The sequence below is a fragment of the Coregonus clupeaformis genome, chromosome 12 (genome assembly GCF_020615455.1).
Source record: "Coregonus clupeaformis isolate EN_2021a chromosome 12, ASM2061545v1, whole genome shotgun sequence".
Lineage (NCBI taxonomy): Eukaryota > Metazoa > Chordata > Actinopteri > Salmoniformes > Salmonidae > Coregonus > Coregonus clupeaformis.
The window spans coordinates 56,435,002-56,462,916 of record NC_059203.1 but is presented as its reverse complement, the minus strand read 5'-3'; the positions used below and the strand labels follow the sequence as shown (position 1 = coordinate 56,462,916).

At 41.2% G+C, this 27,915-nt stretch overlaps 2 protein-coding genes across 2 annotated transcripts in view; one reads left to right on the top strand and one right to left on the bottom strand.

Annotated features, from left to right (window-relative positions):
- Nucleotides 1–493: 493 nt before the first annotated feature.
- abraa (actin binding Rho activating protein a) lies at nucleotides 494–5,065 on the top strand. Its single transcript, XM_045223983.1, has 2 exons — nucleotides 494–1,151; nucleotides 4,026–5,065. The coding sequence occupies exons 1-2, from the start codon at nucleotides 585–587 to the stop codon at nucleotides 4,473–4,475; spliced, it is 1,017 nt and encodes a 338-aa protein (XP_045079918.1). The 5' UTR covers nucleotides 494–584; the 3' UTR covers nucleotides 4,476–5,065.
- Nucleotides 5,066–13,058: 7,993 nt separating this feature from the next.
- Nucleotides 13,059–27,915, bottom strand: part of LOC123492103 (regulating synaptic membrane exocytosis protein 4-like) — a 61,163-nt gene continuing 46,306 nt past the window's right edge. Inside the window, exons 3-6 of the mRNA XM_045224090.1 lie at nucleotides 23,183–23,295; nucleotides 22,742–22,843; nucleotides 18,423–18,562; nucleotides 13,059–15,428 (exon numbers count right to left, since the gene is read on the bottom strand). Coding sequence (XP_045080025.1) covers nucleotides 15,210–15,428; nucleotides 18,423–18,562; nucleotides 22,742–22,843; nucleotides 23,183–23,295 — 574 coding nt within the window. The 3' untranslated portion in view covers nucleotides 13,059–15,209. The remainder of the gene's footprint in view (nucleotides 15,429–18,422; nucleotides 18,563–22,741; nucleotides 22,844–23,182; nucleotides 23,296–27,915) is intronic.

The window sequence follows — 27,915 nt, the reverse complement described above, 5'->3', positions numbered from 1 at the left end:
ACATGGCATGAAAATAAATTATAGCGTGAACCATTAGTATTGATATCACCATTTTAGCAGATGCTCATTATCCAAGGCAATTAGTAGTTACGTAACACATATCCTCTATCAATGTGGGTCATGCAGGAATATGCCTTCGAAATACAAATACAGCATTTATAAATCTAGCAAAAAAAACAAGAATGATGTTTGTGTGAGTGATTACTTCACATACACAAACCTTGGTTGTAGATCAGACACTCAAACGTAAGGATTGATAGAGGTTTGTTTCATCATGTTTTTTTTGTGTATATTTGTACGAGGACAGAACCCTTGTAGACTGTCATCACTGCAGAGAGTGACCACCTGTTGCCCGGCTCTCTTGGGGGGAAATTCCATCAGTGTGTTGGGGTCATAGTAGGCATCCATGTGCGTAGCAAAAAATGTAACACGTTCGGCCTGTGACTGCTCTTTACGACAGCTTATTTAAAGCGCAGCAAAAGGCAGCAAAGGATTATTTCAACTCACTCACTCACTCACTCACTCACTGACTTTCCCTACAACATCAACACAAGATATACAAGCACGGTCAAGCAAGAGCCACGATGAGTACCAGCCAGGAGGATAGACCCTTTGTCAGGGCCGTGATGAAGATCAAATGTGCCGCCATGGTCCACAGTCTTGCCAAGAGCTGGCAGGGCTGGGCCAACGAGAACTCGGTCAAACAAGAGACCATACCCTCCGGGTGGATGCCCACCTCCATCACCGAGGACGAAGAAAGGGAGAAGCAGAACGAGACAAAAATCCTAGTCAAGACGCGTGTGGTCGAGGCGGACAGCAACAGCGGCAGTCTGATCCGAACGGGTGAGGTGACCAAGAGCCACACGCCAAAGTGCAGTGAGTACAGCAGCGATCTGGTGAGCTCAATCAAGGACAAGATCCAGATGGCACCCGAGGATGCCAACAAGCCCTTCCTGGGCAACGAGTCACCCACCCGGAGACGTCTGGGCATGAGAGCTCAGGTACATCTGGGTAGTCAGGAGCGGAAGATGGGCTCCCGTAGCAGCAGCCTGGACTCAGAGGACAGTGGGCTGAGGGAGGAGGCCGGACTCAGCGACAACAGCGACCAGAGCGACCTGAACCAGCTGAAGAAACAGATCAATAGGCCTAAGGTACCGTACCATACTTTTATTGGACCTTCATTTTGTGAGGCCATTCATAAAAATACTAAATACACAAATCAATGCAATACAGTAGACACATTTCAAAGGTAAACCCTCTTTTGTTTCTCAACAATCTTGCATGGGGAATATCATTAAACATCAGAATATTTTTATTTATTACATATTGGCAAAGTGAACAAGAAATGTGGTTGGCTGAAGAAAGGTACAACTCTAAAGTTAATTAATGAATTAGTATAGCTTTTTTTGCAACATCACCAGTACCAATTCAACAAAACCACTGACCTCTCTTTTCAGATTTTGGAATATCATCCAAAGACTTATTAGCAATCGTGTAGGTGCACATTAAGATGTGTAAAGTTTGTAGATCCTGGGTGGACTTGGGTAAAAATATATGGAAGGGGAGTTCCCAAAGTAAAAACCATTTTGCCATGTAAAAAAAATAAGGTTTGAGCTGAATTCCCATTGATGAGTTCACAGGGTGATTTCCCCCCAAATCCACCCTCTTAATTCCACAATGTTTGCCCTACCTATTTTCATACTGTTCTATTGCAGCTGCAGCCACACTACCTGGTGATGTTCAGTAGACTCTAAACAGGAGCAAATATTCACTGAGGCTGAGTTCAACTTCAATTATCTGTGCCTTTGTTATTGTGATATTGGGTCATGGAGTTTGTTCATATTGTCTGGCCTTCAAGAAAATACACAGATGTATAGGTATTGTATCTTCAAACTGTAAACTTTTTACCAACTGAACAAGTCCAATAAGCCCTCCATTCACCCTAGCAAAGAGTTGCATAACTTGGAGGAATATATGTCCTTTAAAAGGCATGAAAATGTATTGTAAAACTCCAACACCTATCATGGAATATACAGTAAATAAATAAATATAGTCACACATGCCTTCCCCTGACCTTCAGAGATAATTATGAGGTCCTGATATCCTTGGTCAGGCACAAGATTTATAATGGTGTTCGTCACCTTACTAATTCGGCTCTAGACGTGTAAGGCTTGGGCCTCAGGTTTCACAAGATGCATTCTCCACGGTTTAAATGACTCTGTTGTGGAAGATTCGCCTGCCACGGAACTTTTTGGAAATGCCAAAGCAAGGATCCCTTACACTGTGTTATATTTTAACGTTATGGCAAAATGTAGATTTCCGCCTAAATAGACATACCAAAAAGTAATAATTTTTCATGAGATGGTCATAAACAATAACTAGTAATGCTGGATAGCTATAGAAAGGGCTGGAAAAAATATTATAAATTGATGAGGTGTACTCAGTTTTGAGGGCACAAGCTCAAGTACATTGTACAAATATTATGAAAATATAAAAAAAAAAATGTATGTGGGGGAATAGGGCTTGAAATTACTGAAATGCTTTCTAAATATAGTAACAATCACGTTATAAACAACTATTTATATGATTTTACCTTTCTTATAACTGTTAAATAAATATGATCATATTTAGTGACAGCACAAATTTGGCCCCATTTCGTATAACTGATGACAGAGAATTTTCTTCCAAGCGTCCTCTGAGCGATGCAGAGACACCTTTAAAATGTCTGCAGACTTATAACTTAATAAGTGATTTCATCCCTCTGTGACCAAGTGAAAGTGGTTGTGTTTCAATTCTACGAAATTATTTTATATTTTTTCATGTTGAGAGCTCTAAAACTGTCTGAGAATATCACAGGGAGATGAAACCATTTTATTTATTTATTTATTTAGCAGACGCTCTTATCCAGAGCGAATTACAGGAGCAATTAGGGTTAAGTGCCTTGCTTAAGGGCACATCGACAGATTTTTCACCTAGTCGGCTCGGAAGATTAGAACCAGCGACCTTTCAGTTACTGGTACAACGCTCTTACCCACTAAGCTACCTGCCGCCCATGATTGCTGAATTCGCTCTACTTTTCCCTTTAACATGCTGTCTCGCAGGCTGGGCTACGTTGCTCAGAGGCAGATGAAATCTTTGTTTGAATAGGCCAGAAAATGTGATACGTCACTCCCTATGCTGATGTCAGGTGTGAAACCTGACACTTCAAGTCAGCTCAGCTGACACAGTGGTAGCAGAAAGCAGACAGATGGGGCTTTCTGGCACTGTAAGGCAATGGACCCTGCGACATTCACAGAGCGCTTTGTACACCAAAATGTCAGTCGGAACCGGTTCAGAACCATTCAAAGTCCCCTAAATAGGGGACTTAACATCTAAGAGAGAAGTGGGGCTACTAATCAACATAAATATGAGCCAGTTTCCTGGACAAAAAAGTACTGGACATTCTCCATTGAGCATTAAATGGATATTCTCCATTGAGCGTTTTTTGGTCAAGGATTATACGTAGCCCTTTTCTGCAGTCAATGACCAAAAGCTCCCGCTTTGGCCTCATGGGTGGAATGTTATTAATATTTTTGAATGTTTTTACTGACGAGAATCCGGTGTTTCTATGTCAAACAGTTTTGTTATATTTCAGTCTTCTGTGATATATATAAAGTGTAATAGTGGGATGCAAACTCAAAATTGAATACATTTCAACTCTATATCTGACATAGGTGGTACAGGTGTCTTGTCTTTTTATTTTTCTGTCCATAACCATGTGTGTGAGGTGTATGGTTTTGTTTCAAAGTAGATTTGTGTAAGACTAACAAGAATCACTCTGTGTGACCCTAATTTAGCCCACTGCAGTAAAAGGTTATTAAAATGGGTCCTGTGTCATTAATAAATGGGAAAACTCGTAGTGTTCGTTGTGAATTTAGTAGTGTAATTTTAGTTGCTGTGACAATCCAATGAAGAGATTGCCACTGCAAATAAACCCACTTTATAATCTGATCTAGTCTAATCTGACGTGCCTTCCTATTCTGCAGATTAGAGTCACCACCATGGGTGACATCAAGAGCAGGTGGCAGCAGTGGTCCCAGCAGCACATAGAGGGTCAGAAGCTCAACCCCTTTAGTGAGGAGTTTGACTACGAGCATGCCATGGCCCAGCGGCTGCAGAAGGGTGATGAAGGTTACGGACACCCCAAAGAGGGATCCAAGACGGCCATGCGTGGCGACCGAGCCCAGAAACATGTCTACAAAGAGATGGAGGAGTTGTGCTGGATCGTCAAGGACATGGGCCTCAAGGACAAGAACGGCAAATCCTACATCACCTTCGGCAGGCTGTTTGACCGCTATGTCAAAATCTCGGACAAAGTGGTGGGCATAGTTTTGCGCTGCCGCAAACACAAAATGCTTGACTTTGAGGGAGAGATGCTGTGGAAAGGCCAGGATGACCATGTCATCATTACTCTGAGAGATGAGAAAGAAGACTGAACCTGCAGATGACCTAGACTTTCACCTATACCTCTCTCACAGTTTACCTAGACCCACAAGTGCCTTTCATATTCTGACCAGCAACAGGTCAGGAGTAGATGTCTTTAGCATTCTAACCATGATAGCCACTGGTCATGAGTTCAACCTCCTCAGTAGGATATTCTAAACATGCTGCAGGCCGTTGCAAAAAAATGATGTGAAAACATAATGCGAAAAAGAAAATACATGTGGTTTGTGGACACATGTATGAACACAATAGCGATGCGTGGGTTGACTCATAACCTGCAGTCCCCGCAGTTATAAAAAGAGAAAACAATACATACAAAAATCCATAAATGTATAATTCTTGTGCAATTCATATCTATAGGCTACATAGAGTTTTTTCTTTCATTATTTTTAAGCTATTTGGCATTAGTGCGTAAGCCTAAGCTTTAGGACCTAACTGTACGAGGCAATCGCCAAATGCTTTTGGGAACGGGCAGAAAGAGGTAACGTTGATCCACTGATTCAATAAAAGAAAAGTTGCAAAATGGAGAGTTGAAAATAAAGAAGTGGTAAAAAAATTGGTGAAGTGGTAAAAGAGGATGATAGCAGTTGTTATGTTATGTGTGATGATTGTGAGGCACTATACAAATTTGACAGTCACAAGACAGGGACTTCAAATAGGCCTATGGCACATCAAGGGAACTGTAGCCTACTGTTCAGATGGGTTAAATGGAGATTGAAATCTGGACACTGACTGTAGGTCTATAACCTCTCCTAGCGGTTAGGATTATTGGGCCGGTAACCGAAAGGTCGCTGATTCAAATCCCAGAGTAGGCTAGGTGAGAAATCTGCCCATGTACATTTGAGCAAGGCACTTAACCCTAATTGCTCCAGGGTCGCCGTCAATAATGGCTGATCCCTGGCTCTGACCCCACTCTCAGATTTGTGAAATAGGACAAATGTAAGCACCCACCTAATTAATTATTCATATTAACTGCTGCAGAATTAAGCATTTCTTGCTGTACAATTATACACCAAATGTACATTTTGATTCTGGAAAATTATTTCTTTCACCATCTTGAAAGAATGTGAGTGTGCAGTTAGGGACCTTCTGTAGAGGTGCTATCTTTATCAGCGTCATAAAAGCTGATAATATTTCGACCACATAAAATATGCATTCAAGCCGAACTGAAATCTTATCAGAAACCTGTTGGGTCATTTTCACAGTTTTCTGTTTCCTTACGAGCATGCCATGGCCCAGAAAATCTTTCAATTTTTGGGGTGGAGTTATTGCATTTTATAGATTGAAGCCTTCATTCTATCGATTTATGACATTATTCTGGTCAGCAAGGGTTTATTTAGTCTTCTAAGGCAACATATAATGACAGAAGAGAAGCAGCATGTATCTAGTTATAGACAAGTTGACTAACAAATAGCCTACCAAAATGTTGTGCACCCCCTGTCAAAAAATCGTTCTGCCGTCTCTGACTGTAGCCTATAGTGCATTTTCTATTTTTGCGGGTTAGGGTCGGGTGCGGTCAGACTTTCACTTTATCACATATAGTCGGGTGGTTGCGGATGGGTTATTAGCAATTGCGGGCGGGTGCAGGTGAACAAACAGCTGACCCGTGCACCACTAGAACACACGTTTGAACAAATCATGTGAAAAATGTCACGTGGATAGTTTGTTTAAATGAGTCAGACATGGTTCTCGGAGGTTTCACATGGATTTTCCCATGTAAATCTTTTTGTAAGGGGGGCTACTGGGCACAACTAATCTTTTGCAGAATGCTAACTATGCTAGCCATTGGCAAATGGATACAGCTCTTCATCATGCAAACAATGATAGCCATTGAACATGAGTAGAAAAATCAAGGGAAAATCAAGTCTGAAATGTCAAAGTGTAAATTACAAACTTCAGAAGCCTTTTTAAACCTCAAATATACTACAAGTTCAAAATGTTCAGCATTGCATGAAAGTGCTCCTGCAACATGGTGATCAAATTAAGATCCTACATCTGTATTGGACATTTGTGGCGTTCCACAAGCTGACAGTGGTGGTTGCAGTTCCTGAGTTTCGATGACCATTTGTGCTAGAAGCTGGTTTTGAATAGAGCCTGCTGTTGCCTGCTGACGATGCGCTATTAGATATGGGAGGCAATCTTGAGTATGCTGAACATGCTATGCTAAACATTTGCAACATGATAAGATCATGTTACTGGAACGTACAATTCTAGCTCTTAAGCTATCAGCAATCAGTGTTGTTTTTTAATTCCATGATTGAAATATGATATACATGAAACAGCTCAAATATTTATATTAACAGGGATAGTTGCTTAATGTGAACATTTCTTTCAAAATGAAAGCATGTAAGTCTTCTTACAGAAGGACAATTTGTACATTTCCAGATTTGTATACAGTGACATAAGTTATTTATTTGTTTATTCTTGACTGTATTATATTTCCCACCAAACAGCTGTAGTTCCAAGGAAAATATTGTTGTGTTACTGGAAATATATTTTTTTTGGGGAAAATGTTGGTTTTCCTCTCTTTGATCATCTTTGACTTGTGGGTGACAGGTTACCATTCGTCTTTGGTTGTGAGCCAAAAGCCCCTTATCTATGAATCGTGTGTGTGTGCGTGGGTGGGTTGGTTTATGTCTACATGTACATATATGAGGTGTGTATGGTCGGGTGTATGCATGAGTGTGACCTTACTGTACTACACACTAATCATTTCAGAGGAAGTTGAAGTGGATCATGACAGAGAGGGAGAGCCTGGATGGCTGCCAGACACAAGGCTGCCAGACAAGCAGAAGTCTGTCTGTCACGTTGACATTCACTAGAAAAAGTACCAGAGTGCAAATTATACCGTGACATTCAGAGGTCTATTCAAACAATTAAAACAAATCAATTCAAAAGTAAGCTACCTGTACATGTTTGTCCACTCCAAAATAATTCCAGCATCCAAACAGTGCACTGTGCATTCGCGGCATTTGATGAATGCAACAGCTCAAAAAGTGTAATGACATTCAGCGATTGTCTTTGGGTTTACACTCTTGTAGCCTGAAATAATGTATGCGTCTTGCTGACAAAAGGATATTTTCTGTCGAAATAAAAGTTGGGACACCTGAAAAGGGGCTGAGATACAGGACTGTCCCGGGATGAGTGCAGCCACATGGAATTCATTTTTTAAAACCATGACACAGAGGTGGGGGTGTTCGTTTAATTTGGAATAAGCTTTTATTTTAATATTTACCACTGTAACAGTAAAAATTGCATTTTAAACAAATAGTAGAATGGTTAAATTTGCATTATTTAGAGACCCCCCCATTTAGGGGGCTCATGTCTCATTCAGGGTGTCTGAGACTCGCCTGGGCCCCCCATAACTTGCACTCTGCAAAGGACAACCAACAACCAGGCTGTGCTCTGTCTATGACCTATACAGTCTACATATGCTGTAGGGAACTTTATTCCTCGGCCAAGACTCTGAAAATGCAGAAAATATTACTTTAGGCTAGGTTGCATTATTGACATAATCTGTTCATAAATAATTACCATTGATGTATCGGTATAGATTTTATTGCTTACCATAATCTGTTGATTTCATGTTGTCTGTCAATGATACACACAGCAATGTTCACAACATGTCGTTGCAAATAGGAGTAAACTATTTTATTGACATTTGGAATAGAACAACAATACACCAAATTGTGCATTACTCAACAATTAGTTTGCAAGAATTTCAAATATGCATGTTATAAATGATTGTGAATAAACCAAGGATCCACACGCTAAACAAGTCACAGCATCAGAAAGGATGTGTCCCCCATTCCATCCCACACCTCTGCACAAGATAATGATATGCTCTGGGTCTAGTTGAAACACACCCATGTATTTTACGAACATAAAACAGTGTTTTCCTCTTGTAAATACCCAAATCCGCATAGCAACAGAGACGCCAACATGGGGCAAATTAAACTGGGGAAAAATAAGCATTGGACAAAATTGAATTCAAAATAAGTTGAGACATGGGAAAAAAAAACAGTTAACATTTTAACACTTTTTTTGCTTCTTTGAATTACATTTTAGAATTGTTAAGTCATCTGGTATGATTCTTTGTGTTTTTAAGGCCTCTACTTGCATTACAATTGATAGCAATGAATTTAGATGTACATGACATATACGAGTAAAACAAAAGTGATAGGGATTCTGATGATAGCGTATTTTGGGGGTTTTGACATTTTCCACCATTTAACCTTTTAATTATAACAAACTCAAAGTCACACACCACTGCATCAGACCCATTAATTAAACTGTTGGATAGGCGAGATTATACTAGTATCGCTGAGATATATGAAACAACCATAAGTTACATTTGAAATCGGGTCGCACTTATAAGTAGTTAAATGGTTCATATTTTGAACATTCTTCAAACACTTCCCACAATACCAACGTGTTTCATTCAATCATAAGATTTTTTTCAAAATTATATCACAATTGGTCAATTTTACAATAAACCATGTTCCATTCCATTTGGAAATCCAAAATGGTACACCGTGAATGTGTAGGTGTAGGTGAATGACAACCATGCAATGTCAATATTATTTTCTTTTCTTAATTTTTCATATAGCTACTTTAAATTAATGTTATAGGGAACAGAAGCCTGGAAAGTATTGTATTTAATTGATAAAGGTTATTCCTCAAACCAAAACCTTCCATCAGTTTTGGAATAGAAAATTATTCAAGTTTTAAAATTATTTAATGCCATGTGTATCTTTCAGTTGACATGGTACTAAATAATATCAGTTATTTTTGAATACATAGATTTTTCCCAAAATATTTGTTTTACATATAAAAAGAAAAGATTTTGGCACCAAGAAATAAAAAACATAAAAACATTACATTTAAGATACGTAAGTTGATTTGATCTATACATTTGATCTAAATATTTTTTTTTTCATGTGTGAAATTTACAAAATACAATCGTACAGTACAATGCACTTTTTACAACTGTTTTAAATCCTTAAAAACAAATTTTTCCAATAATCTTTAATATGGCATCTTTCTTTTTATGTCTATTCTATATAATATGTTCAGGCTAGTAAAAGTTCAATCAAAATGTTTGATTGTAAACTTGGTACAATGTGGTAAATGTGTTTTCTGGTCAGACTGTGAGTGGAACTGATACTCATACAGTAACTCTGTTTAATCTTGTCCTCTTGTCCTATTGTGCCACCCTAATGATTTAGTGTTTGTCAGTTCAAACACATGCATACACTTATACACTCACACACATATGTGTGTGTGTGTGTGTGTGTGTGTGTGTATGTGTATAAGTGTATGCATGTGTTTGAATTGACAAATGCATGCATGCATACAGTGGGGAAAAAAAGTATTTAGTCAGCCACCAATTGTGCAAGTTCTCCCACTTAAAAAGATGAGAGAGGCCTGTAATTTTCATCATAGGTACACGTCAACTATGACAGACAAAATGAGGGGAAAAAATCCAGAAAATCTCATTGTAGGATTTTTTATGAATTTATTTGCAAATTATGGTGGAAAATAAGTATTTGGTCAATAACAAAAGTTTCTCAATACTTTGTTATATACCCTTTGTTGGCAATGACACAGGTCAAACGTTTTCTGTAAGTCTTCACAAGGTTTTCACACACTGTTGCTGGTATTTTGGCCCATTCCTCCATGCAGATCTCCTCTAGAGCAGTGATGTTTTGGGGCTGTCGCTGGGCAACACGGACTTTCAACTCCCTCCAAAGATTTTCTATGGGGTTGAGATCTGGAGACTGGCTAGGCCACTCCAGGACCTTGAAATGCTTCTACGAAGCCACTCCTTCGTTGCCCGGGCGGTGTGTTTGGGATCATTGTCATGCTGAAAGACCCAGCCACGTTTCATCTTCAATGCCCTTGCTGATGGAAGGAGGTTTTCACTCAAAATCTCACGATACATGGCCCCATTCATTCTTTCCTTTACACGGATCAGTCGTCCTGGTCCCTTTGCAGAAAAACAGCCCCAAAGCATGATGTTTCCACCCCCATGCTTCACAGTAGGTATGGTATTCTTTGGATGCAACTCAGCATTCTTTGTCCTCCTAACACGACGAGTTGAGTTTTTACCAAAAAGTTATATTTTGGTTTCATCTGACCATATGACATTCTCCCAATCCTCTTCTGGATCATCCAAATGCACTCTAGCAAACTTCAGACAGGCCTGGACATGTACTGGATTAAGCAGGGGGACACGTCTCACACTGCAGGATTTGAGTCCCTGGCGGCGTAGTGTGTTAATGATGGTAAGCTTTGTTACTTTGGTCCCAGCTCTCTGCAGGTCATTCACTAGGTCCCCCCGTGTGGTTCTGGGATTTTTGCTCACCGTTCTTGTGATCATTTTGACCCCACGGGGTGAGATCTTGCGTGGAGCCCCAGATCGAGGGAGATTATCAGTGGTCTTGTATGTCTTCCATTTCCTAATAATTGCTCCCACAGTTGATTTCTTCAAACCAAGCTGCTTACCTATTGCAGATTCAGTCTTCCCAGCCTGGTGCAGGTCAACAAATGTTGTTTCTGGTGTCCTTTGACAGCTCTTTGGTCTTGGCCATAGTGGAGTTTGGAGTGTGAAAGTTTGAGGTTGTGGACAGGTGTCTTTTATACTGATAACAAGTTCAAACAGGTGCCATTAATACAGGTAACGAGTGGAGGACAGAGGAGCCTCTTAAAGAAGAAGTTACAGGTCTGTGAGAGCCAGAAATCTTGCTTGTTTGTAGGTGACCAAATACTTATTTTCCACCATAATTTGCAAATAAATTCATTAAAAATCCTACAATGTGATTTTATGGATTTTTTTCTCTCTCAATTTGTCTGTCATAGTTGACGTGTACCTATGATGAAAATTACAGGCCTCATCTTTTTAAGTGGGAGAACTTGCACAATTGGTGGCTGACTAAATAATTTTTTCCCCCACTGTACATACAGTACTTTACACAGGTGCTGAACTTATTGTCTACACTGGTTTGCACATAAGTGATGTACAGGTTGTATTAGCTTAATTGTAGTTTTAGCCTTATACAGTGAGGGAAAAAAGTATTTGATCCCCTGCTGATTTTGTACATTTGCCCACTGACAAAGACATGATCAGTCTATAATTTTAATGATATGTTTATTTGAACAGTGAGAGACAGAAAAACGCATGTCAAAAATGTTATAAATGATTTGCATTTTAATGAGGGAAATAAGTATTTGACCCCCTCTCAATCAGAAAGATTTCTGGCTCCCAGGTGTCTTTTCTACAGGTAACGAGCTGAGATTAGGAGCACACTCTTAAAGGGAGTGCTCCTAATCTCACCTTTGTTACCTGTATAAAAACACCTGTCCACAGAAGCAATCAATCAATCAGACTCCAAACTCTCCACCATGGCCAAGACCAAAGAGCTCTCCAAGGATGTCAGGGACAAGATTGTAGACCTACACAAGGCTGGAATGGGCTACAAGACCATCGCCAAGCAGCTTGGTGAGAAGGTGACAACAGTTGGTGCGATTATTCGCAAATGGAAGAAACACAAAATAACTGTCAATCTCCCTCGGCCTGGGGCTCCATGCAAGATCTCACCTCGTGGAGTTGCAGTGATCATGAGAACGGTGAGGAATCAGCCCAGAACTACACGGGAGGATCTTGTCAATGATCTCAAGGCAGCTGGGAGCATAGTCACCAAGAAAACAATTGGTAACACACTACGCCGTGAAGGACTGAAATCCTGCAGCGCCCGCAAGGTCCCCCTGCTCAAGAAAGCACATATACATGCCCGTCTGAAGTTTGCCAATGAACATCTGAATGATTCAGAGAAGAACTGGGTGAAAGTGTTGTGGTCAGATGAGACCAAAATGGAGCTCTTTGGCATCAACTCAACTCGCCGTGTTTGGAGGAGGAGGAATGCTGCCTATGACCCCAAGAACACCATCCCCACCGTCAAACATGGAGGTGGAAACATTATGCTTTGGGGGTGTTTTTCTGCTAAGGGGACAGGACATCTTCACCGCATCAAAGGGACGATGGACTATCAAATCTTGGGTGAGAACCTCCTTCCCTCAGCCAGGGCATTGAAAATGGGTCGTAGATGGGTATTCCAGCATGACAATGACCCAAAACACACGGCCAAGGCAACAAAGGATTGGCTCAAACTGAAGCACATTAAGGTCCTGGAGTGGCCTAGAGAGTCTCCAGACCTTAATCCCATAGGAAATCTGTGGAGGGAGCTGATGGTTTGAGTTGCCAAACGTCATCCTCGAAACCTTAATGACTTGGACAAGATCTGCAAAGAGGAGTGGGACAAAATCCCTCCTGAGATGTGGGCTAACCTGGTGGCCAACTACAAGAAACGTCTGACCTCTGTGATTGCCAACAAGGGTTTTCCACCAAGTACTAAGTCATGTTTTGCAGAGGGGTCAAATACTTATTTCCCTCATTAAAATGCAAATCAATTCATAACATTTTTGACATGCGTTTTTCTGGATTTTTTGTTGTTGTTATTCTGTCTCTCACTGTTCAAATAAACCTACCATTAAAATTATAGACTGATAATTTCTTTGTCAGTGGGCAAACTTACAAAATCAGCAGGGGATCAAATACTTGTTTTCCCTCACTGTACATCACACTTCGAGGGACAAAAACATGGAGGTTTGTTGTGGATTGTTTTGGATGGGTGCTGCTACTTATTGCTTTACAAAATGAAGATATTGAATGAAAAAATAAATGTTTCAAAACAGTAAGTCTTGGTAGCATATTCCTGTACTAGTGCTACTTGCTCTAGTGAGCTCTAATCTTTACCACTTTGATGCTGCGTCTACAATTTAATGTTCATCTTAAGACTTGAATTTAGTCTTCAAGTTAATTTAGCATTTTCAAAATGCTGTCTCTCTCTCTCTATATATATATTTTTACATTCCATTACAATGTTGACTTAATACATTATACACAACATGTATGCTTATTTTAGCTAGATCCAGGTCAAAAACTTTTGTCAAAAACTTTAAAATACTTGAGCTGTGCTTGATTTAGTTTGCATGTACAATGAAACCAATGGAATCGTCCCAGAAGTGCAAGCTCCAAGCTAAATTTAGTATTTGGAAATATTTGACATATGTTTTTGACACGTTTGATTTGTCAGGTGTGGTTTAGAGTTTTTGCACAGCATTGGAAGTTTTCTGTTGTCAAAAAAGATAACAATGTGTGCTGTATAGTACTTAAACGGACCAAATACACTTGTTTCTTAATATTTAATACAGCTATTCTGTTTTCCACAGTAGCACACAAGTCAGTATTGCAATTATCTTTATACATCTGAACTTAACTGCTACATGTTAAGGACAATACACACTGTGCCAGTGAATGGTTAAAAGCAGTGGGTGTCCATCCTATCCCCTCTGACCAGAACATTGGCCATCATTTTCTGTTTATTTCCCAACCATTCTACATGTTGAATCACCACAGTGCCTTTTAACTGTTTGTTGGCGCTGTGTGTGTTTTGTCTTTTAGCTTCTCAATCGATGTACACTTTAGTTTTAACCAACTTGTGTTGTTTCACTTTCCCTTGTAATATCTCATGCTTAATATTATTATTTTGTGATAAGCTAATACGGTATTCTGTCATGCAGATGCTACCACCTAATGCTACAACCTTACTGTGCTACCAAGTTCTGCGTCTCTGCCCTTTGAACATGAATCAAATAAATAATAAAACACACTTTGGCTCACTCAAGACTAACATTCATAGAAAAACATCTATAATAAAGTGCCCAAATAAAAGACATGTTATTCTCAATACCCTACAGCTCTACAATGTTCAGTAAATTCATTTGATGTAATTATATATCTGTCATATTTCCTCTCAGACCTTTATTGATGATTAAAAAATATATTTCAAGCTTTCCTCACTGCTTCACTTGTGGAGTTGTGTTAATCACTACCTGCGTTGACAGTGTAATAATGACGATTGTAATTTTAAAAGGACAGCTCTAACTGAAGCTTCAGTGCCCCTGTCACGAGCTGTAATCAGATGTTTTCGTTCCAAAATTACCCTTTTTCAGTGAACAATGGCACAAGCCACAAATGCAAGACACTTGCTGGTAAATTGGCACAGTTGAAACTGTTAGAATATTAGCCAAGCTTCAAAGACAACTTTAAGTCTATTCAAACAACACTTAAGCTCGATTCAAATCCGAATTCTCAGCCTGGCTTCACAAATTATTTCATCATAGAGAGAATCTGCTTCCATTGGTGGTGGATGTCTAGAACTTGTGTTGGCTTGTTTGCTCCTATACCAGCTACAGTATAACCATGATATTGCACATTCCCCGCTGTGTTGCAACCTTCAGCTTCAGACCCAATGGCTGCCACCAGAACACAGGATGGAAATCTCCCCAGAGGAGAGTTACGAACCTCTCGCTTGCTCCCATGACACTCATTGACATATTATACATCTGGGGCCATGAAAAAAAAAAGCCCAAGTCAAGAGTAGGAACAAGGAAATCCTATTCTCAATGTCTTTCTAGACCTTTGGTGCCCCTTTATCTGCTGTTAAAAAAAAGGATTTCTGAAAAACAGTGCAAGGCCAGTGTCACTCACCATCTCAGAGCAGTACACTATGGTCAGTATATGTCCCTCTGAAGGGGTGGTAACTTCCTTTTGGGGGGCACACAAAGAGAAGGGTATATTCAAAAAGAGCCAGTGAGCAAAGTTCTTAAGAGCGCTCAAAGGATGGGCCCACGGTGCTCTCCAAGGACAGCTGGGAAGAGTGCTGGATCAACGGGGCCATCGTGGGGTCCACCATGGATGAGGTGGGGAAAAGCTTGTACCAGCCAATTACCATGCTCGTCAAATCCAGCTCCTCCAATAAGATGCGGGCAACACCCATGAAGCATTTACGATCCATGTGTCCGTAGTTTCCCCAAACAATCACCTGTTGGAGAAAATAAATGGGAATGTCAGTGAGGGTGCTATTATTTTCTGGGGGCTAGACTCGAAAAACTCCAGATGATTATCTTTGATACTGAATGTCCCCTATTCCAAATGCATATGTTCATACCCTCTAATGTAATACGAGACAAACAGAGATGCTATTTACTGCAGGACGAAATAATCAATGACCATAATTGATTTCCTCTGGGACTCAGTAGACAAATCATCTCTACTAATTTCTCTCCATCTTTGGACAGAAGATTGTTTCACTGTCTCAGCATCCTCTACAAATATGGTTCCTCCTCCACCTCAGGTTTCTAGAGGACGTTTTGCAGAGGGGCTGGGTTCTGTTTAAGCCTTTAACGTTTGTTATGACAGAGAGGAGTAAATGTTCTCCTCCAAAAATGTTATTTCAGATGAATGTTCAACATCCCCTTTTCTCTCTAATACCAGAAAACCAGGCGGTTTATCCCTGTGTTCCCATGCCAAGTCTCCTAGAGGCAGAAATGTGTCTGAACAGAATGATAAGGAGGGAGGTGCAAAGATCTAATTATGCAGTGACGGGACACCAAATCATTGCTGGGATTATTCACAAGCTGTTGAGTAAACAGTGACTGTTTTGAAAGGCTATTAACCTCTCTGTTCTGTTCTAACTGCTAGGGCATGACTGTAGTTAGCCATATCCATGCAGAGCCCTTTTGCAGCTTTAATAGAAAAGCTAAACTCGGGATATACAGAGTCAGGCTCAAATGGATAAGGTTATCAAAATATAAAAATAGGTCTCTCACTACACTTTATTCTTTCCTTGGCACAGTCACTAATGTATGTCGGTTGAGTAAACTCAGCATGCCTTCAGTCCTTCCATTGGGCTTGTTCCCATAGCCGAGTGGGCCAGCCTGATCCCATTCTAATAGAAACCGATGTTGTATGTCTGTTCAGCCACAGGTGTGTGTGATGTGTGAGAAGTAGACAGGAAGAAGGTGTGAGAGGGAGCAGGGAGGAAACAATGAGTGGAGACAAATCTCCTGTGGACTTGTATATCAGCCTTCCTGGAGCACTCGTACAAATCAGCACTTTCCATCATCTGATTGCACCTTTGGGGCAAGGAATTTGTTCCACTAGTGACAAATTCCTATTTATCAACTGCTAATGGTAGATGACTCCACACTTATAGATATACTTTATATGACGTTTTCTTTACATTTTCATAGGTTAGTCTACATAATTAGAAAACAACACTAGTTAACATTAGCCTGGTGTCCTGCATTTGAGGTTTTCGTCAATAGGAGTAAATATTCAGAGGTATCTTTGAGACCACCAAGGTCATGTTCATTGGGCACCAAGAGTAAGAAAACAGATGGAAAATGGGAGGGACTACCTGGACCTGGATGCTCATGATAATTTTCTGTTGCAAAACATTTTAAAACGTTTTCCATTGCGTGCCCATATGAACATGAAACTGATGAACATGTACAGTGGGGAAAAAAAGTATTTAGTCAGCCACCAAATGTGCAAGTTCTCCCACTTAAAAAGATGAGAGAGGCCTGTAATTTTCATCATAGGTACACGTCAACTATGACAGACAAAATGATCTTTTTTTTTCTCCAGAAAATCACATTGTAGGATTTTTTATGAATTTATTTGCAAATTATGGTGGAAAATAAGTATTTGGTCAATAACAAAAGTTTCTCAATACTTTGTTATATACCCTTTGTTGGCAATGACACAGGTCAAACGTTTTCTGTAAGTCTTCACAAGGTTTTCACACACTGTTTCTGGTATTTTGGCCCATTCCTCCATGCAGATCTCCTCTAGAGCAGTGATGTTTTGGGGCTGTCGCTGGGCAACACGGACTTTCAACTCCCTCCAAAGATTTTCTATGGGGTTGAGATCTGGAGACTGGCTAGGCCACTCCAGGACCTTGAAATGCTTCTTACGAAGCCACTCCTTCGTTGCCCGGGCGGTGTGTTTGGGATCATTGTCATGCTGAAAGACCCATCCACGTTTCATCTTCAATGACCTTGCTGATGGAAGGAGGTTTTCACTCAAAATCTCACGATACATGGCCCCATTCATTCTTTCCTTTACACGGATCAGTCGTCCTGGTCCCTTTGCAGATAAACAGCCCCAAAGCATGATGTTTCCACCCCCATGCTTCACAGTAGGTATGGTGTTCTTTGGATGCAACTCAGCATTCTTTGTCCTCCAAACACGACGAGTTGAGTTTTTACCAAAAAGTTCTATTTTGGTTTCATCTGACCATATGACATTCTCCCAATCCTCTTCTGGATAATCCAAATGCACTCTAGCAAACTTCAGACGGGCCTGGACATGTACTGGCTTAAGCAGGGGGACACGTCTGGCACTGCAGGATTTGAGTCCCTGGCGGCGTAGTGTGTTACTGATGGTAGGCTTTGTAACTTTGGTCCCAGCTCTCTGCAGGTCATTCACTAGGTCCTAATAATTGCTCCCACAGTTGATTTCTTCAAACCAAGCTGCTTACCTATTGCAGATTCAGTCTTCCCAGCCTGGTGCAGGTCTACAATTTTGTTTCTGGTGTCCTTTGACAGCTCTTTGGTCTTGGCCATAGTGGAATTTGGAGTGTGACTGTTTGAGGTTGTGGACAGGTGTCTTTTATACTGATAACAAGTTCAAACAGGTGCCATTAATACAGGTAACGAGTGGAGGACAGAGGAGCCTCTTAAAGAAGAAGTTACAGGTCTATGAGAGCCAGAAATCTTGCTTGTTTGTAGGTGACCAAATAATTATTTTCCACCATAATTTGCAAATAAATTCATAAAAAATCCTACAATGTGATTTTCTGGGGGAAAAAAATCTCAAGTTGTCTGTCATAGTTGACGTGTACCTATGATGAAAATTACAGGCCTCTCTCATCTTTTTAAGTTGGAGAACTTGCACAATTGGTGGCTGACTAAATACTTTTTTCCCCCACTGTATATGGAGTGAATGGTGACTGAAGTCTGTTTTACCTTACCTGAACGACTTTTCCCTGTGGACTCTCCGAGAACACCAGCACTTGGTTATACAGAGGGTCCAGGGATTTCCTAACCGACTTTGTCTTCTTTTTTGCAACACAGACCCCCTTTTCAAGTAGGTACACTTTAATGTAAGCCGCTGGCAACAAGAGAAGACAGGTATTTTAATTTTTTATTTTTTTATTTAACCTTTATTTAACCAGGTAAGCTAGTTGAGAACAAGTTCTCATTTACAACTGCAACCTGGCCAAGATAAAGCAAAGTAGTGCGATAAAAACAAAAACACAGTGTTACATATGGGGTAAACAAAACATAAAGTCAAAAATACAACAGAAAATATATATACAGTATGTGCGAAAGTAGTAAGTTATGGAGGTAAGGCAATAAATAGGCCATAATGCAAAATAGTTACATTTTCGTATTAACACTGGAATGATAGATGTGCAAAAGATGATGTGCAAATAGAGATACTGGGGTGCAAATTAGCAAAATAAATAACAATATGGGGATGAGGTAGTTGGGTGGGCTAATTTCAGTATGGCTGTGTACAGGTGCAGTGATCGGTAAGCTGCTCTGACAACTGACGCTTAAAGTTAGTGAGGGAGATAAGAGTCTCCAGCTTCAGAGATTTTTGCAGTTTGTTCCAGTCATTGGCAGCAGAGAACTGGAAGGAATGGCAGCCAAATGAGGTGTTGGCTTTGGGGATGACCAGTGAGATATACCTGCTGGAGCGCAGACTACGGGTGGGTGTTGCAATGGTGACCAGTGAGCTAAGATAAGACGGGGATTTGCCTAGCAGTGATTTATAGATGACCTGGAGCAAGTGGGTTTGGCGACAAATATGTAGTGAGGGCCAGCCAACAAGAGCGTACAGGTCACAATGGTGGGTAGTATATGGGGCTTTGGTGACAAAACGGATGGCACTGTGATTGACTACATCCAATTTGCTGAGTAGAGTGTTGCAGGCTATTTTGTAAATGACATCGCCAAAGTCAAGGATCGGTAGGATAGTCTATTTTACAAGGGCTTGTTTGGCAGCATGAGTGAAGGAGGCTTTGTTTGCGAAATAGGAAGCCGATTCTAGATCAAACTTTTGATTGGAGATGCGAGTCTTAATGTGAGTCTGGAAGGAGAGTTTACAGTCTAACCAGACACCTAGGTATTTGTAGTTGTCCACATACTCTAGGTCAGACCCTCCGAGAGTAGTGATTCTAGTCGGGTGGGCGGGTGCAAGCAGCGTTCGGTTGAAGAGCATGCATTTAGTTTTACTAATGTTTAACCCTCCTGTTATGTTGTGGGTCAATTTGACCCGTTTCCACTTTTGCGTTGTCTAAAATACTAGTTAACCACTCTTTTTCGCCATGAAATTACATGACTTTTCCTCATTTAGGGTCATGAACCTAACTGCAAAATGTGGACACACTGATGTGTTGTGGAATGTCTGTGTACATTTTGTATACAAACATGATGTTGTGGGTCATTTTGACCCGGAGGCTTTCATGTGTATATATATTTGCACAGGTGCAAAACAAAAAAGTGTCTTTGATGTATTTTGTTTTGACTGGTCCTGGTTGCACTTTTAGAATTGTGTTTGGGTTAAAAAGGGCTTTCCCAAGCTTCTCCTCAGTGTGAGAGCAGCAGGTCCCTGACACAGACACTCAAAAATGAGCTCCAAAAGATTTTCAATCAATGAAGTCTTATCACAAATTCTGGACTGTGACAGTGAAAAAGAAGAAGAGGTTTCAGAGACAGAGGATATTTCAGAGATAGAGGACAATGCTGTTGATGATCCAGATTTTGTCTTCATTGAAGAGGATTCAGAGGAGGAGTCTGCCGTACCATCCCCTACATCAGATGAGAGACAGAGCATGCAACAAGCATCATCAAGAGAAGAGAAGACATGGAAGTCTAAAGATGGTCATATTGAATGGTCACCGTCACCACAACGAGGTCAAGGTAGACTCTCAGCTTCCAATGTAATAAAAATGGTTCCAGGACCTACACGATTTGCTGTCACTCGAGTCCATGACATACAATCAGCTTTTGAGCTCTTTTTACCCCAAGCAATAGAGAAGATTGTTCTGGACATGACCAACTTGGAGGGGAGCCGTGTGTTTCAAGAGAACTGGAAGCCACTGGATCGGATTGACTTGCATGCATACATTGGATTGCTCATATTAGCTGGAGTCTACCGGTCAAACGGAGAAGCAACGGCCAGCCTGTGGAATGAAGAGAATGGAAGGCCAATATTTCGGGCAACAATGTCTCTACAAGAATTCCACATAATTTCTCGGGTGATTCGCTTTGATAACCGTGATACCAGACCGGGTCGACGTGAAAGAGACAAACTAGCTGCAATCAGAGATGTATGGGATAAATGGGTGGAAATTCTACCGTTACTGTACAATCCCAGTCCTCATGTTACAGTTGATGAACGCCTTGTTCCATTCAGAGGACGTTGTCCCTTCAGACAGTATATGCCAAACAAGCCTGCAAAATATGGCATCAAAATATGGGCAGCATGTGATGCCACATCAAGCTATGCATGGAATATGCAAGTTTACACTGGGAAGCCACCCGGCGGAGTGCCTGAGAAAAACCAGGGGATGCGGGTGGTGCTGGACATGAGTGAAGGGCTGCAAGGTCATAACATCACGTGTGACAACTTCTTCACATCCTACCGCCTTGGTGTTGAACTACAGAAGAGAAAGCTGACCATGGTTGGAACAATCAGAAAAAACAAACCTGAACTTCCCAGTGAGCTTCTGAAAATGCAGGGCAGAACTGTGCATTCCTCTAAATTTGCTTTCTCTGAAAATGCAACTGTTGTTTCATACTGCCCAAAGAAGAACAAGAATGTTCTTGTAATGAGCACAATGCACAAAGATGCATCGCTGAGTGCAAGAGAGGACATCAAGCCACAAATAATACTGGACTACAATTCCACCAAAGGAGGAGTTGACAATTTGGATAAAGTCACAGCAACATATAGTTGTCAGCGCATGACTGCCCGCTGGCCTTTGGTGATTTTCTACAACATTGTGGATGTGTCTGCTTACAATGCCTATGTCCTGTGGACTGAAATCAACCAGCAATGGAATGGTGGCAAATTGTACCGACGCTGGCTTTTCCTAGAGGAGCTCGGCAAAGCTCTCATCACTCCCAAGATCCAGAGGAGAGTCCGGCCTCCTCGGTCGACAGCAGCTGCATCTGCCGTCCAGAAAATTCAAGCTGGACCATCAACACATGCCTCCAATCAACCAGAAATGGATCCAGTGGATACAGGCAGTGGCAAGAAACGGAAAAGATGCCAGCTCTGCCCCTCTCGACAAGACAGTAAAACAAGCACCACTTGTGTAGAATGCAATAAATACATCTGCAGAAAGCACACACACACATTGTGTTCAACATGTAGAGAGAAAGACTGAAGGGATAATATGGACCAATAGGGGGAAAAAACCCTACTTGGGGAAACTGAAAAATCTTGTTTGTGAGAAAGGAAATATGTTTAACAAATAGTTCTTAAATATTGTTTAAAAAAAATAAAAAGTATTGTATTTCTTCTTTCTGAAATGTCTGATAAGACAAAGTAAAGTTGTTTCTGTTTTTACTTAATTCTTTGACTGTCTTGAGTGTGTTTAAACTGTGCGGGTCAATTTGACCCGTAACATAATGGATGTCATTTTTTTCCAGCAAAGCACAAGGGTTAAGAGCAGTTGGAGGCTACGGAAGGAGTGTTGTATGGCGTTGAAGCTCGTTTGGAGGTTTGTTAACACAGTGTTGGGGGGGCCAAGTTGCAGCGGAGGGTGCAGAGCTTGTGTCCGGGGTAATGGTAGCCAGGTGGAAAGCATGGCCAGCCGTAGCAAAATGCTTGTTGAAATTCTCGATTATTGTAGATTTATCGGTGGTGACAGAGTTTCCTAGCCTCAGTGCAGTGGGCAGTTGGGAGGAGGCACTCTTATTCTCCATGGACTTTACAGTGTCTCTGGGGCACGCATAATACCTCAAAGCAATCAGATCACACAGATACGCTTTTCATCCACCATTTCAGATTACAAGATTAAAGATTAGACTTTAACATCCACCATGAGGAATAAGGTTTGCAGTGTCTTAAATGATTTTTGTTTCTTCCTCTCACTGTAGCAACATTTACATTTTAGTCATTTAGCAGACGCTCTTATCCAGAGCGACTTACAGTTAGTGAGTGCATACATTTTCATACTTTTTTCATACATATGGTTTGGTTTGGTTTGAGTTCTGATTGGATAGCATCCCCCAGAGAACTAAAGGGATTAGATGGTTGCAGGTCCTTGCTCACCTGGAGGTCCTTTGGATCCAGGTTTCTGTGTGAGTCCTCTGGCCTGCATGATCTCCACCTCCAAACCGCCATTTCTCTCCAGCAGGCCTATTTCAACATCACCTGGATAATGATAAACATATCTATTAGCATAGTCACTCACACTCACAAACTTTACCATGTTGGCTGTATGGTTCATACACATGAAATAATATTAATCAATTTCCTAACTCATGAAACCACACAAATGTTTTTACTTTAAGACAAACAATATATATTTTGCTCATGAGTGTGGGGAGGTGTGGCCCCTTCTGTCCAATGAGGTCATTTCTGCACAATATATCTGTCCATTTAGGGGACCTCTTTTGGCTCCAGAGCATTCCAGAGGCAAAGGTTATGTATAGCCACTTTAATGTATAGAGGCACAGGTTTAGCTCAAGCACAGCGTTTAGTTACTCTCACCCAATGATGTTGTGGCTAGTGTCTGTCGCCCAACAAACTGTGCAGGGCCCATCCCATCCAGGAAGTCACTGAATTGCGCGTCAGAGGCCAGGCACATCCCACTGTAATTCAGACTGGCAAAAAGGAGAGAGAGAAGAAGAAATGGGAGAAACGGTTAGCTTCGCTTCTGCAAAGAGGAATCCCAGTTCGGCTTTATTTAATAACGCTTTATTTTACAGCTCCCTGCCAGGTAGTTAGGTAGGAATTACATAGTTAAAGTGGTAATTACCTAATAATTGCATAGTAATTACATTTTGGTTTCTTTGAGATTCATTGACACAACTTTTCTTGAATTCTTAGTTAATACCTTGTAAATAAAAGATATGTATGAGTTTAAACCAGTGTTACCCTTTATTTTACAAATTGTTACCATTTATTTTACAGTCCTGTTTCAGCAGGAATTTGCCTGGTGTTTATTAAGTGGTACCAATTTATCACATTTCTGGTACTTCAACAAAAACAAACTGGGTACCAATGTTTGGGATGGTACATGTTTTGAATACATTTCAAAGCCACAAAAGAGTACATACAGTAACATGTAAATACCAGTGTAAAATAAAATGCACCTGTGAACCTAGAACAATAGGTCAGGTGATGCAATAGATACAGTAATTGTATCTGCAGTCACAATGTCAGCAGTCTGTAACACTGACCTGGGAGCCACAACACCAGACACTGTATTAGACTTTATCACAGTATGTCAGTTGCCATGTCCTGTAATGGGCTGAGTCATTCAATGACAACATCTAAACATAGCAATGGCCACCCCTAGTAAAGCGATAACAAACGCCCTCCTCGCACACCTCCCTTCAACACAACATCAGCCTTTCCCCCTCCAATATTCAAGGCAAACCCCTGTGGGCTAATGGCGATGAAACATTCGATAGAGAACTGCCACTGTATTGGTGCTGTGGAACTCAGTGCTCTTATATAATAGCGGCAGCTTTGGCTTAATGGTGTCTGACAGTGAGGCTGGAGTTTGGGCGGCCTGTCTATGGCAGGAAGCAGCACAGAGTGGTCCTCTGGCAGCAGGCCAGCACGGAGGAGCAGCTAAACCACCAGCCTGGAGGCAGAATTAAGGGAATTACTTGATGTGTGATTTTTGGCAGCATTTTCTCCCCAACGGAATACAATACGAAGGGAAAGGGGACGTGATGAGTACAAGAGCTAAGGTGCGATCACTGTGGTTGAGTGAGAGGGGGGCTCAGGAAGCATTGAATTGAACTAGTATTGTAAGTGGTGAGGAAGGAAAAATATCGTCATTTTATTCTAAGCTAATTATCATATGCCATTTAGCAGACATTTTATCCAAACCGATTTACACTAGTGCGTGTATACATTTTCATATGGGTGGCCCCAGTGGCAAAAAAGGTTAAATAAATGACAGATAGGCCAAATGCTAACGCTCTCATAGCCTATATCATCCTATGACATCAGCCATTGCAAACTTTAGCATCACCCTCTAATTCTTAGAATTATAGCCTTGATTATGAGGTTGGTGACAGGTTGGTGACAGGTTGGTGACAGGTTGGTGACAGGAGGTTGGTGGCACCTTAATTGGGGAGAACAAGCTCGTGGTAATTGCTGGAGCAGAATCAGTGGAATGGTATCAAATACATCAAACATGGTTTCCATGTGTTTGATGCCATTCCATTCACGCCATTCCAGCCATTATTATGAACCGTCCTCCCCTCAGCAGCAGCCACTGGGCAGGTTATAGCGGCTATACGACTGAGCTGATTAATGATTAATTGCTACTCATTAGCGGGTAATCCAGGACTCACGTTCTATAATTAGGGAACGTTGTAGTTACTTATTGTTAGATGATAGGGACATCTTGACGGTAAACGTGTGCAATTAATTCAGTACAAACAATTAAAGCCACAATCTGTCATTACAACTGCCTGACCCTGCCAAAATGTTTAGTATGGAGAGGGATGGGGGGGTGGAAATGTAACCACTCTCAAATGGATGGCTATGGATCCATGAGTATAAATTATAACATGATAGTTCAAAGATGTACAGTGCCTTCAGAAAGTTTTCACAAAATGTTCCACATTAGACTCAAAGCTCTAATTGCTGCCAAAGGTGATTCTAATATATATTGACTCAGGGGGTTGAATACTTATCTAATGAAGATATATTCGTTTTTTATTTTTCATTAATACATTTTTTTCTTCCACTTTGACAATACAACATTTTTGTTGTGTTACAAATTGGGATTAAAATGGATTTAATTGTTGATGTTTTCTTTACAATCTACACAAAATACTCTGTAATATCAAAGTGGAAGAAAAAATGTGACTAACGAAAAATAAAACTAATATATCTTGATTAGATAAGTATTCAACCACCTGAGTCAATATATATATTAGAATCACCTTTGGCAGCAATTAGAGCTGTAAGTCTTTTTGGGTAAGTCTCTAAGAGCTTTGCACACCTGGATTGTACAATATTTGGCCAATATTCTTTTTTAAACTCTTCAAACTCTGTCAAGTTGGTTGTTGATCATTGCCAGACAGCCATTTTTAAGTCTTGCCATAGATTTTCAAGCCGCTTTAAGTCAAAACTGTAACTAGGCCACTCAGGAACATTCAATGTCGTCTTGGTAAGCAACTCCAGTGTATATTTGCCCTTGAGTTTTAGGTTATTGTCCTGCTGACAGGTGCATTTGTCTCCCAGTGTCTGTTGGAAAGCAGACTGAACCATGTTGTCCTCTAGGATTTTGCCTGTGCTTAACTCTATTCTGTTTCTTTTTATTGTAAAAATCTATATATACACTGCTCAAAAAAATTAAGGGAACACTTAAACAACACATCCTAGATCTGAATGAATGAAATAATCTTATTAAATATTTTTTTCTTTACATAGTTGAATGTGCTGACAACAAAATCACACAAAAATTATCAATGGAAATCAAATTTATCAACCCATGGAGGTCTGGATTTGGAGTCACCCTCAAAATTAAAGTGGAAAACCACACTACAGGCTGATCCAACTTTGATGTAATGTCCTTAAAACAAGTCAAAATGAGGCTCAGTAGTGTGTGTGGCCTCCACGTGCCTGTATGACCTCCCTACAACGCCTGGGCATGCTCCTGATGAGGTGGCGGATGGTCTCCTAAGGGATCTCCTCCCAGACCTGGACTAAAGCATCCACCAACTCCTGGACAGTCTGTGGTGCAACGTGGCGTTGGTGGATGGAGCGAGACATGATGTCCCAGATGTGCTCAATTGGATTCAGGTCTGGGGAACGGGCGGGCCAGTCCATAGCATCAATGCCTTCCTCTTGCAGGAACTGCTGACACACTCCAGCCACATGAGGTCTAGCATTGTCTTGCATTAGGAGGAACCCAGGGCCAACCGCACCAGCATATGGTCTCACAAGGGGTCTGAGGATCTCATCTCGGTACCTAATGGCAGTCAGGCTACCTCTGGCGAGCACATGGAGGGCTGTGCGGCCCCCAAAGAAATGCCACCCCACACCATGACTGACCCACCGCCAAACGGTCATGCTGGAGGATGTTGCAGGCAGCAGAACGTTCTCCACGGCGTCTCCAGACTCTGTCACGTCTGTCACATGTGCTCAGTGTGAACCTGCTTTCATCTGTGAAGAGCACAGGGCGCCAGTGGTGAATTTGCCAATCTTGGTGTTCTCTGGCAAATGCCAAACGTCCTGCACGGTGTTGGGCTGTAAGCACAACCCCCACCTGTGGACGCCGGGCCCTCATACCACCCTCATGGAGTCTGTTTCTGACCGTTTGAGCAGACACATGCACATTTGTGGCCTGCTGGAGGTCATTTTGCAGGGCTCTGGCAGTGCTCCTCCTGCTCCTCCTTGCACAAAGGCGGAGGTAGCGGTCCTGCTGCTGGGTTGTTGCCCTCCTACGGCCTCCTCCACGTCTCCTGATGTACTGGCCTGTCTCCTGGTAGCGCCTCCATGCTCTGGACACTACGCTGACAGACACAGCAAACCTTCTTGCCACAGCTCGCATTGATGTGCCATCCTGGATGAGCTGCACTACCTGAGCCACTTGTGTGGGTTGTAGACTCCGTCTCATGCTACCACTAGAGTGAAAGCACCGCCAGCATTCAAAAGTGACCAAAACATCAGCCAGGAAGCATAGGAACTGAGAAGTGGTCTGTGGTCACCACCTGCAGAACCACTCCTTTATTGGGGGGTGTCTTGCTAATTGCCTATAATTTCCACCTGTTGTCTATTCCATTTGCACAACAGCATGTGAAATGTATTGTCAATCAGTGTTGCTTCCTAAGTGGACAGTTTGATTTCACAGAAGTGTGATTGACTTGGAGTTACATTGTGTTGTTTAAGTGTTCCCTTTATTTTTTTGAGCAGTGTATATAATCCCTAGTCCTTGCCAATGACAAGCATATCCATAGCATGATGCAGCCACCACTATGCTTGTAAATATGAAGAGTGATACTCAGTGATGTGTTGGATTTGACCCAAACATAAAACTTCCTTCTTTTCACATTAAGGTTAGTATTGTGGAGTAACTACAATGTTCTTGATCCATCCTCATTTTTCTCCTATCACAGCCATTAAACTCTGTAACTGTTTTAAAATCACCATTGGCCTCATGGTGAAATCCGTGAGCAGTTTCCTTCCTCTCTGGCAACTGAGTCAGGAAGGACGTCTGTATCTTTGTAGTGACTGGGTGTATTGAAACACCA